Consider the following 11,571-nt stretch of genomic DNA (forward strand, 5'->3'; position numbering starts at 1 on the left):
TCTTTTCTTCCCCATCACTTCGTTCTATTGGCATATCTTCTTCCTCTTCCATCCTTTGTCTTCCTGTAGATCCTTCCTTATTCTCATCCCAGCTCCCCATCCTTCATTCAGCTTTCCTTTCAAATTGAATCCCAATATTGAATTTATGTATTGTCCTCTCTGAAATTGCTTCTATCTCTGAACCCCACCCTTTGCTTCCCCCATTTATGCTTTCCCCCTTTCTCTTCCTCTAATAAAACCCCCATCTTCTTCCATCAACCAAACACTAGTGGTGGTAACAACCCTCCTCCCTAGTGCCCTCAACAATAGATCCCATCCCAACTCCACCTCTTGGCAATCTATTGTTATTCTGATAGGGCAAAAACTATCTCCATGCCCGAGTTTTTCACAAAGAAAACAGAACAGAGCTAATTTCTCATATTGAAATCGTGCATAGAATTGTTTTCCCGACGAAATTATTAACTTCTTCTTTCTTTTTAAAGAGACTCTCACATCCAATTGAACCCGTATTCTCATATACCCACGAAATCCCTTGTTGATTTGTTTTGCATCATATTCGACAAAAGTACCAAGGAATACTCCAAACTATTTTGCAAGTTCTTCAGAAATCATTCTTGTTGGTATATCATGAATTTGAACCCAAAAGAATGAATAAATCAAAGGCACTTTCATTGGATTCTCGTCTGCCATTAATCTATGGAAAACTAGTAGGTGGTTGTTAAAGGTCTATGGTGCTCCATTCATGACTCTGTTGATATCGACCTCATGAAAGGATATAAGCAGGAATCGCTTCTCTCCTAGATCTGAGATCACCACCCCGCCGATTAGATGCCATAAATTAGCCAATGTATTTTTCATGGCTAGAAAATTAACTGTGCTTGCTGTTAGAAAGCACCCCACCAAGCAAAAATTCTTAATTCAATTTGTCTTCTTTTGATTCCCCTTCCACCCTCCAGCCCTCTTCCTCATCGTTAAGACATAGCCCCGCCATACCGTTCTCCATTAATTCAGTTTTGATGTTCAGTACAAACCCTAATTTCCTGGATTTTGAAGGCGATTTAAAGAAGAAACAAAACAGAAACAACAAAGAAGATGATCGAAAAAATTAAGTTCACCTGATCAAGATTTGACAAACTTTTTATCAATTGAATACGTGAAAACCAAAGACAAAGCTTATTTGCGACCTGATTCCTACTCAAATCCTGGTATCTGAGCAGACTAAATTTCAAAGAAAAAGCGTGCCATAGAGGCAGACTGTTATTATTTGTTATTTATTTAAACATTTATATATAAAAAATAAAAATAATTCACAACTTTATTAAAAATCGATTTTTATGTAATTTCACTAATCATAATCGCCATTCCAGGTCTTTCCATCAACGTAGATTTTGTTCAAATATGACATTGGATGAGTTACGAAATATGACAGAAAATAAATGCCCCATTAAAATCCAACATTGTTTTCCAAGCTATATGATGTAATCCCATTTTTCTTTTAACTATAAACTGAAAAATAAATTGCTGGCATTTGCTAATTGAAAAAGACAGCAGATTTTGGTTTATACAAAATGATATTTAGTTTAAATCAAACACTTTAAAAAAAATAAAAAAATTGTATTACATTTATATATATACACTGTAAACTTCTAACTACTTGGACAAGTATGGTTAAAGTCAAAACTTGTTCTAATCGATTTCAGCGTGTACATAATCAACAAAAACGAAGTTCTTTTCCAGTTCATGCAATGTATATGCCAAACCAGCAGAAACCACTCCGAGTAGTGCTAAAACTACCCGGAATTGGATGTCGGATGGAATGCTGGCTGTTGCGCAAAACGCAACCGTTGCACCCATTAGGATCTTTTGCCATGTTTGAAATGATTTGTATGCTTGTTTGCATGATGAACATTTGAGCGTATGCTGCTCGAATCTATCTAACATCTGCAGATGATGATTAAAAGTTCATGAACATGTTTGAAAAGAAGCTGTTAAGGGGGCAGGGGATATTAGTAAATTTTAAGTTTAGCGTACCTGGCGTTTTGATAATACTGTGGATGGGAGAGGTTGTTGGCCGACCGAGGTGAGCCATTCGGGTTGACCATTGCCGTGACGTCTTAGCCAATTTCGAAATGCCAAGACGAAGCGATCAGCTTGTGTGGGTGTGAATGTGAGCTTTGTGTACTGCTTGTTGATGTCCTCAGAACTCTCCATTGACTTTGAAAGAAAGATCTTTTCTTGTCCTTGAAGAACAATCATGTCTCCATCATAGACCTTGTTCGAAGTCCAATGCTCGAACCATCTAGGAACCACCTGCCATGAGAAGCAGGGAATGATTTAACTTAAAGAATTTATACAGAAATGAAGCAAAACTTGGGTACCAAAATCGAGGCTTTTCCTTAACATGAAACTTTGATTAGGAACATGGATGCTAATTAAAGCAAGCATATCACAGAATACGTGGAAAAATAAAATAGTTCGTGATGAATAAACCTTACAAGAAGTTCTGACAGAACGCATATAGAAAACAAGAAAGGCTAGGGCTATTTGCAACATCATAAAAGAGAGATATTTGATTAAAGATCCTCATTTTACTGCAATATCAGACACGAAAATAAGCATTAGAAGCACAATGAAATAGTACTCACCTGCCACCAGGCAGACCCAGGCACTGTAAACTGGAAGAAGTTTCGAGCACTACAAACGATTGATCGAGTCTTCCCTGGAGCCATCGGTACATTGAACGAACATATCCATATCTTCCATTTCTGCTCACCAACTATAGGAAGTTTCGTGTCTATCTCTATTCTGCAGAGCATCATAGTACAAGTACCATAAATTTGGAAGATCCATAAAATTTTGAAAGACATTAATACAAAAGACAACAATTTATTAACTGATCTAAGCTGCATTTGCCTCTTTATACATGTAACAAGTTGAAAGGGAGACCGAAAAGGATATTCTTGAAGGAGAAAAATAATGATATGAAACTATTTGGAGTGATAAGATGGTGGTGGATAGGGATGATTGGAGGATAAGGATTCATGTAACCGACTTAAATGTTTCTATGTATTGGTTCTTGTAGCAGACTACAAATATAGTGTGGGATTAAGGCATGTTGGTCCATTTGTAAAAGTAGTTTAAGATGCACTGAAATTTTAAATTTTAAACAAGGATGACAGACTTACTTATTTATATAATAACATGGTGCTATAAACTTAGAACTGATCTTGGGATTATCATCATTTGATCCACCAAAGCCCCAAGGACCACTAGAATCCACCTTAAACGGAAGAGGTTTAGCTCGGTCTCTCCTCCCTGTAACCTATGTTGACAAAGCACAAGATTTATCAGCAATAAAATGAATTATATTTTGATGCTTGTATTTATTTCGAAAACTAAGAGTAGGGACTGAAACAGCATTGTTAAAGCCCTATTGAAAACTTAAAATTTATAAGGAAGGTTCATCTTAAAAGTTGCTTGACTTGAAAAGTAATGGATTCTTCAAGCGATCAGTATACCATGATGGATCTTTGGATATCATCTAAACCATGTATGTAAACTAAATATAATAAAGCTTGTAAAAGTACCTTGTGATGAGCAAAATCAATATGGGAAGGATCAGAGACATTCTCCATGAGGGTATCATAACCATAGAACAGATCACGCTGAATATTAACGGTTGCAAACTCGGGTTTTTTAAAGTCATCAGGTAACCTAAAAACCATAGCAATGATGTTTCGTCAAGATATATTATACTATATCATCTGGTTTAGTACTTAACCTAGTAGTTTGAACAACAAACATATACTAAAATTAGATGCAGTGAATTACATTGGGGGCTTGGTGGCACTAGCTCTTTCCTGCCCGTTCTCGTCCGGCCAAACGAAAAGCAAACCTTGAGACACCATTGTAGGAAACACAGTAGCACAGGCTCTTGGAGACTGAACAGCACGAGCTTCAGGACCTTGAGATGCAGCCTGAGGAATCCTAGTGCATGATCCACATCCATCAAAAGACCATCCATGATATGAACATTGCAAGTGCCCATTTTCATCTAGTCGCCCTTCCTACAAAGTTGCAAAGATACCAATCAAAACCCAGAACCCAGTAACCCAATTTTTTTTTCATTTGGTAGCAGATACAAATAGCCAAATTTAAGGGGCAACCAAGGAAATTTGAACTTTAGCTTATGCACTGAACAGAGTGACATGTTTAATGAAGGTTCAATAGGGCAAACAAAAAAGTGTAAATGCTGCAAAATATATTCACTAGAGCTTACAGGGTTTAAGAATAGAGAGAAAGAAGGCACATACAGATAAAGGAGCAAGCCTATGGGGACACTTATCATCAAAAGCAACCCATTGATTCTTTGATTTATCAAACCAAAGCACTAAATCACGACCCAGAAGCTGAAATGGGGTTGGTAAAGTTGGGTCCAAATCTTCAACCAAAGAAACCGGGTACCAATGATCTTTCCACGAGAACTTAGCATCTGAACTCTCTTCACTAAACTCATCGCTAACTCTATACTCTTCGTCTTGTTTCTGATCCGGTGAGGGTGCTACAGCTGATGATGGAGCTGCCACGTGGGGAGGTTTAAGCCTTGTGATTCTTCTTGGAGCGAGGTTGTTCTTGGTTGGAGATATAAAAGCCTGGGGTTTGCTTGTTTGTGAGGACGCAATAAAAGAAGAGGCTATACGAGTAGTAGAAACAGTGGTAGCTAGAAACACCGCCATTTTTTAATTATCTATGCTGATCTTTTTTCTCTACATACAAAATTATTTAATTTCCTTTTGATTCTCTTTAAAGAAAGAAAAAGAAGGAGGAGAAACACTTGCGTGCAAGTTTTCTATTTCTAATAGACAGCGAAAGAAAGGCCTAAAACTATCCAACTCGCTCGTCCCCGGAAAATGTATCCTCCGTCTATTGCCTATTACCCAATTCTCATCCGACCACTAAAATAATGACACGTAATAGACTTTTTTAGATGACGCGGTGGGATTCATACCGACCACACAACTATGTTTGTGTACAGTAAAATATTCACCCCTCTTAATATATTTTCACCTAACCACACATTTTTATCTTCTTAACCAAATTGATATTTTTAGTTAATCAATTTAATGAGTTAGTTCTTAATAATTTCTATAATTATTTTAAGAAAAACTAGGTGGAGAACTTGGACAACCATTCCTTTACATTGTAGTTTATCATATTTTGTTTTATTTCATGTTTTACATAAAATTTTAAGTTTAATGATAATTATTTAATGTTGATTGAGCTTTAGCTTTATTGGCATCATTGTTATTATGGAAACGACGAGGATGTTGATTCAAATATTGATGTGTCGCAAAACTAACTAAAAATTTGACTAAGGCAAGTAAAAATATTGTTCCCACAAAGACTAAAAGTACTATTAAGTACTATCTTTCTATTATTTAACCGAATAATTTTAGTGATTGATTAAAACTAAAATTAATTAACACAATAAAAACAAATCATGAAAGTAATCGATTAACAACCAATAAGCAAAACAATAAACAGGAAAGAGTTCACCTAGATTTTATTTGTCACTATCAATTTAAATTACGCAATTTCTTTAATTAGTATATTGATCTGTAAAAATCTCTAAATTATACTAATATCTCTTTTGAGCATAAGAACAACTGATTCTAGTTTGATTAATTAAAATTTATTCCTAATTAAAACTCCTATTATCGTATTAACTCTTATTACGGATTCCCCTATTAGATTTGACTCTAATCTGGTAGATTTATGTTACCCTATTTCTAGGATTGCATGCAACTCCACTCAACTCCACTCAATTACACAAGATATACTCTTAAACAAGTTTTATTCAACCACCGATTTAAGCACATTAAATATGGATCAATAACCTAAAAATATCAAACCAAGAATTAAACACACATAATTGAGAACAAGAAACTAAGTATTTATTACGTAAAATCAAAATCAAACGACTGAGTCCATCATAGGGTTCTTCTCCCCTAGGAATTTAGAAAATTAGTTCATGCTTGAAAATAAAAACATCCAAAATACAATATAATCGAAAAAAACTAAGAAACTCATGATGGCTTCTTAAGAAATCAATTGGAAATCTTCAATCTTGACGGAAATCTCTTCAAAGTCGGCTTCAATAGTATTTTTCGAGTTGTTTTTTTAAATATTCTATGACGACTCCCTTCTATCTTCTTATTTTTGTCATATGCTCGAAAAACCTAAAAATCGTGATTTTCCGTTGTTCGGTGCTTAATTTTACGAAATTGACATAGCTGTGTGGAATAGTCCAACCTGTGTGGCTCCTGTAACTTTCTCTGACGCTATGATTTTTGCTTCTTTTGCTCCCAAGTGCTCTGTTAAGCATCAAAACATGAATATAAAGGATTAGGAGCATAAAATCCACAATTAACGTCGGATAATCACCCAAGCAGCATTAAGAATGAGGTTAAAACATGTTACTTTTAGCACTTATCAAATATGCTTAAGCGTCTTTTTTCTTTGATTTAAGGATCATTGAAGGAATATGGATACAAGTATACATTGTGTAAGAAAATAATTATTTAATAAAATTAAACTTAAATTTATTTATAAACTAGTTAAATTCTGAGATGGAAAAACTAGTATAATATAATATGAGAAGTTACTAGGAATTGTTGTACCCTTACTTCAACGGGGCACGTGGCAACGTGAAAACCAACCAGAGAGACTCGTGAGCAACCCTTCGCCTTGTACTGTCTAAATGGTCACTTAATGACCGACTATTCCCCATGGAAGGAACCATCCATTTTTGACCACTCGATCAAGTCCTCTATTAAGTCATTCCTTATTAACGGATGCACTCTCTAGGTGATCACCCAAAAATCATCACCTCTCTTAAAAATACCCCCAAAGCACAATATAGAAAAGGGGTTTCTCTCCTTTCCTTCCAACAAAGCCTAAAAAGCCAAGCCATAATCCTCTCCCCTCAAGCCTCTCTTTCACTCTTCTCTCGACACCGACATGGGTGAACTGGCCTTCCTTGTCAACGTCCCCTCCTCTTTTTCCAACCTCATTGATACCCTGCATCAACCTTGGCAAGTTAATAGGAATATAAATATTCCACAAAAAACTTGGTGAGTTAATTTAACTTGTCCATTACAGACAATGTAAAGAGAAGGTGAGAGAGTTCAGATGTTTCACATTTCAGCAGTTGTTACAAGCCATCACTCATCATGGTGCAGAAAGTAAAGTGAAAATGTAGGTCAGCACCCATTTTAAAAAACATTCATTGTTAATGGACAACACTGCTGAAATGAGCCCAACACCAGCTCTACTTATTCAACCCAAAATCTTGAGTTGCAGTTGCTTCTGTTTTCTTCCATTTTGTATTGCAAATGACAAAAGCAGAAGGAATAGAAAGAAAAGAACTTAAAATCACTCCATCCTAACCTCATCACCAAAGCATCAAAGTCTTTCACAAATCAACAAAAACCAACACAATTTTTTGCTTTTTTAAGGAAAGATTTAAGAGAGTGATGAAATATTTAAACAACCAAATTAAATGGGGTGGACGCCTTCTCCTCACCCCGATTGGCTTTTTCCCATTATTGATTTTTCTAGCTTAATCTTCAATATTTAATTCAATTTGGTGCTCAGACAAAACAATCCAGTGATTAATGGACACATGTAATACCTAATTGGGACAAAATATAAAGTTCAAAAATCAAATCGGATACTGAAAAAACTCAAGTACCAAATTGAGAAAAAATAAAGTTAAATACCAAATTGAAAACGGAAGTCAAAATCAGGTAGTAAATAGTATATGAATCCTTTTTTAAGTTACTGTTTACCCAAAAATGAAATATTAAATTGTTGTTAGAGGGAGGGACTTTGGTTGAATGGCATAAGAAATTAGATTGTGGTTTCACCCATTCATCAACTCAGAATAAGGATTGGCGTAGGTTCATTTCTAGGGATATTCAATTTCTAGGAATTTTTCCATTTAATTAAATGATATAGTACGAGTAGGAAATTAGTTTCAGATTCCAATTTCATTAGGTTTTCATTTTTAACAATAGAAAAGGAACTGTCAATCCTCTGTAGATCTAACCCTCACACACTGAGCAATGTCAACTACCCCTCCTTCCACCGCTCCAAACGGCCGATCCAGGGTTTTCAGCGAATCAGACGAAATCCAGATCCTCAAATGTTTAATCAGAGCCACCAAATCCATTCCTCCGCCCATCACCACCGTGGGTACCTCTACCATCAACCGCATCATCAAGCGTCTCGACCACAGGTTCACCGTCTCCCAGATCACCGACAAGATCCGCAGGCTCAGAGACAAGCACCACAACCATGCAAGGAACAGAGCCCTGGTAAGGAACCATCACGACCGGCGAATATTCAAGCTTTCCAAAAGAATTTGGGGCAAGAAAGCAACACCCAGAAAGAAGAATAGCAAGTCAGAAGATCAAGGGGCTATTGAAATGGGAGGTGATGGGGTCGAGAAATTGGACAAGTTTCCATACCTGGTGGCTGAGTTTTCCAAGGTTTTGCCCGAAAATGAAGTGTGGAAACAGAAGATGAAGAGAGTGGAAGAGGAGAAGTTGAGGAAGATGGATCAAGAATGGGTGATGTTGAAGGTTGAAGAAGCTAAATTGGTGGCTAAGAAGGCTGAGTTAATACAGCAGCAGATTATGGAGGTAATGGGGGGAAATGGGTCCGCAAATGGGGTTTAATTACTTTCTGACTCTTTCTAGTTGGGTTGTGTTTTTTTTATTTATTATAGTACTTGAATTTTGATGCTTGGTCGGGCATGGAGGATTGAAGTGCAAAGGGAGGAACAAATTTGGGGTTTAACAATGTTTACTTGTGAAGACCCCATTAATCCAAAATGTTGTAAATGAAGTTGAAGGGTATGATTTCCGGATTTTCATTTCAATCAGTGATACAAATGCTGGATGCCATTTTCATTTTACCTAGTTTTTTGTGTTTAAGCAGGTAGCTGCATTTTGGCTCATGTGAAAATTTGTACACTCTGTAGCTTGTGAGTTTATTTTGTTAGACCCTTTTTAGATGGTGCTGGTGTTACTGTTTTTAGGGCACATAAACAGTTCTTACTTATCTTTTTCCTTCTTTCTACGAAATGGGAAGGAGTTGGTCAAAAGAACCTTTCAAGGAGGCAGAGAGAGGGAATAGGGTTTTTTCACAAGATCAAACCTTGGTTTTGGTAAAAAAATATGTCTACAAACAATACTTTTTTGTAATTATATTTTTAGATACCTTTAGCACTTAATAAAACATTATCGAAGTTGAGTTTAAAAACTCGCTTTTTAGGCTTTTAATCTAGTAACTTAAAACAATCTGATGCTTTTTTAATCAAGTTAGGGTTTTGGAAAATGAAATTTTCCGTCACAAATTGCTTGGTGGCCTTTCTTGTAAGAGGGGCTATCTCAAGGAAAGATTGAACACAGAGACATGGAATTACAGAAATCGATCAAACTTCAACACAAACTTTTAGCATTTTAATTATATATCTAAGAATGCAGAGAGTACCAATGACATACATTAGGTCATCAGAAAAGACAGTAAGAAGCAACCAGCCTAAACATGGTAATTCTCCACCATAGAGAACTATATAATAGAAAACAATCCAGGAATTCCATAACATCCAACCTGTTTATGCAGATATAACCATATTCGGGTTTTCCTCCCTTTTTCTTTCAAAATACCAAAAGCTATTTTAATTACTTGGCAAGCATAGCTTGCTGAGCCTGATTCTCCTGCTGCTGCTGATAGTTAAGAGGCCTCCTGAATAACATGATGTGTGGTTCAGGACGATGAATAGCATAATGGACCCAACCACGACTCTGCTGTACTCCAATCGCACGCCACTCATTCTACAACAAGACCATGAACCAAAATCAAACCTGGAGAACCCAAAAACTAATGAAGATAACAGGATAATACTATTAGCTTCAAACCAAAGCAAATATAGACAAAACAAACCATAAATTGCATCTCTAATGCTTTGGAAAAACAACAATAGATGACATTGAGCACTAAATACATTCCAATCTTACACAAAAACTGTGCCAATTGGTGTAAATATACCGCACACTATATGATAAGCGTGACAAAACCAAGAAATCTTAAGCTTGTGCTACATATGAGCAAGTATAGGAAGAATTAAGCATGCTTTCCTTCAGTACAACATTGGAATACTGTTTATGCTTACTGATCTACTTCAGCAAGACCCAAACAATGAATGCAATGATTTGGTATATTGAAAGCCAATTATGTTCATGATTCATGGACAATCAAATCAGACCCGGTAATTGTGGTTATAAGTAATTCGTTATCAAATTTAATCATTCATGGGAGTTATTAAACTAAACAAGTTCTGAATTCAAATTTGAAACTAAACAAAAAGGCAAAATGAACAACAATGATATGTCAGTAAAACCCTAAGAAGCAAAAAAACATACTTCAGAGAGGAGGCGACTCTTAGGGAGAAGTTTGGCCACTTCAGGAGGAAGAACAACATGCCTGTATGATCACCAAAACAAAAGAAGATCGCCAAAAAAGGTATTTTAAAAAAAAAACCATCAAAACCTAGCCTTCTGAATATCGAACAGAATGAACAGGAGAGCAAAAACCAGTGAAATGAAATGAAATTATGTGTTACCTGTATTCGTAAGTATCATCGAAGTATTTCTCAGAGTATTGAATTTGACCCATTATTTTGATTTTGTTAAAAGAGACAACTGGTTTTCTTGTTCCGATAGAGATCCAAGTTCAATTTCAGGATTCGATCTGCAAAAAGCGAAGCAACTGAAAAGGGAAAAAAAAGAAGAAAAAAAAAGAGATAAATAAATCATCGAAGATTATACAGTCTTTCATTTAAAAAAAGGGGGGAAAATTGGGCGTACCTTGAGAGAGTGTGAAAATGAAGAGAGACGGAGAGCTGAGATTGGATTGGAAAACTGGGATTATTCAAAAGAAAAAATAAATTGGAGAGGAAGGAACGAAGGAAGTGAGGTACGACTAAAATTCCTTTATGGCTTTTAAATAACTAAAGAATAAAAAAAATTGAATTTCAAATTTTAAATTTCTCCCGCTTTTTGGAAGAGCAATAATAAATAATCGCTTTATCTTTCCCTTTTTACAATAAAATTCAAACTTAAAATGTCAAGTTGCTTATCCTAAAAAAGTGTGTATGTTTTTTTTTCTTATATATCAAGCAAATAAGGTAAAAATTTAAGGATATATCTTTGAGCATAATAATTTGTTTAATTTTTCTTTTCTTATTCCTTAAAATTTTATTTTTGTCAAAGAAAAAATGATCGGACTTTTTTATTGAAAATAACGTAAGTTTTAGGGTTAAAAGAGACCAAAAATTGGATGATGGCTAAAATGATTTATTTTGTAAAATTTAAAGCCCAAATTAGTCATTATGCCTAAAATATCTTACATATGAAATTATTTAGGAATAAATTTAAAAACTATACATGAACTTTGGTTTAATATATAATTGTATAAATGAACTTTGATTTTATGCAATTTTAT

At 35.3% G+C, this 11,571-nt stretch overlaps 3 protein-coding genes across 5 annotated transcripts; 1 reads left to right on the forward strand and 2 right to left on the reverse strand.

The window, feature by feature from the left end:
- Positions 1 to 1,600: 1,600 nt before the first annotated feature.
- Positions 1,601 to 4,900, reverse strand: LOC107954179 (pheophorbide a oxygenase, chloroplastic). The gene is made up of 7 exons (XM_016889667.2): positions 4,314 to 4,900; positions 3,832 to 4,067; positions 3,588 to 3,714; positions 3,186 to 3,322; positions 2,646 to 2,805; positions 2,032 to 2,310; positions 1,601 to 1,941 (listed from the first exon to the last, which is right to left on the reverse strand). The coding sequence occupies exons 1-7, from the start codon at positions 4,734 to 4,736 to the stop codon at positions 1,687 to 1,689; spliced, it is 1,617 nt and encodes a 538-aa protein (XP_016745156.1). The 5' UTR covers positions 4,737 to 4,900; the 3' UTR covers positions 1,601 to 1,686.
- Positions 4,901 to 7,861: 2,961 nt separating this feature from the next.
- Positions 7,862 to 9,079, forward strand: LOC107954177 (probable transcription factor At2g01370). Its single transcript, XM_016889664.2, has 2 exons — positions 7,862 to 8,918; positions 9,004 to 9,079. The coding sequence occupies exon 1, from the start codon at positions 8,127 to 8,129 to the stop codon at positions 8,739 to 8,741; it is 615 nt and encodes a 204-aa protein (XP_016745153.1). The 5' UTR covers positions 7,862 to 8,126; the 3' UTR covers positions 8,742 to 8,918; positions 9,004 to 9,079.
- A 426-nt stretch (positions 9,080 to 9,505) lies between these two features.
- LOC107954178 (cyclin-dependent kinases regulatory subunit 1) lies at positions 9,506 to 11,200 on the reverse strand. Of its 3 annotated transcripts, none has more exons than XM_016889666.2 (4): positions 10,935 to 11,200; positions 10,691 to 10,818; positions 10,491 to 10,551; positions 9,506 to 9,902 (listed from the first exon to the last, which is right to left on the reverse strand). In XM_016889666.2, the coding sequence occupies exons 2-4, from the start codon at positions 10,741 to 10,743 to the stop codon at positions 9,750 to 9,752; spliced, it is 267 nt and encodes an 88-aa protein (XP_016745155.1). In that variant the 5' UTR covers positions 10,744 to 10,818; positions 10,935 to 11,200; the 3' UTR covers positions 9,506 to 9,749. The 3 variants fall into 3 exon arrangements, with proteins under 3 accessions (XP_016745155.1, XP_016745154.1, XP_040953501.1); XM_016889665.2 differs by having other exon boundaries at positions 10,691 to 10,836; positions 10,935 to 11,164; XM_041097567.1 differs by lacking the exon at positions 10,935 to 11,200 and having other exon boundaries at positions 9,506 to 9,932; positions 10,691 to 10,836.
- Positions 11,201 to 11,571: the final 371 nt, after the last annotated feature.

This window comes from Gossypium hirsutum, chromosome D07, assembly GCF_007990345.1.
Source record: "Gossypium hirsutum isolate 1008001.06 chromosome D07, Gossypium_hirsutum_v2.1, whole genome shotgun sequence".
NCBI lineage: Eukaryota > Viridiplantae > Streptophyta > Magnoliopsida > Malvales > Malvaceae > Gossypium > Gossypium hirsutum.

Coding starts and splice junctions, on each gene's coding strand:
- LOC107954178 (XM_016889666.2), bottom strand. CDS start 10,743: ATGGGTCAAATTCAATACTCTGAGAAATACTTCGATGATACTTACGAA. Junction 10,552..10,690: donor GATGATACTTACGAATACAG/GTAACACATAAT, acceptor GTGATCATACAG/GCATGTTGTTCTTCCTCCTG. Junction 9,903..10,490: donor AGAGTCGCCTCCTCTCTGAA/GTATGTTTTTTT, acceptor GTCTTGTTGTAG/AATGAGTGGCGTGCGATTGG.
- LOC107954179 (XM_016889667.2), bottom strand. CDS start 4,736: ATGGCGGTGTTTCTAGCTACCACTGTTTCTACTACTCGTATAGCCTCT. Junction 3,323..3,587: donor TTGATTTTGCTCATCACAAG/GTACTTTTACAA, acceptor TTGTCAACATAG/GTTACAGGGAGGAGAGACCG. Junction 2,311..2,645: donor CTGGGTCTGCCTGGTGGCAG/GTGAGTACTATT, acceptor TTCTCATGGCAG/GTGGTTCCTAGATGGTTCGA.
- LOC107954177 (XM_016889664.2), top strand. CDS start 8,127: ATGTCAACTACCCCTCCTTCCACCGCTCCAAACGGCCGATCCAGGGTT.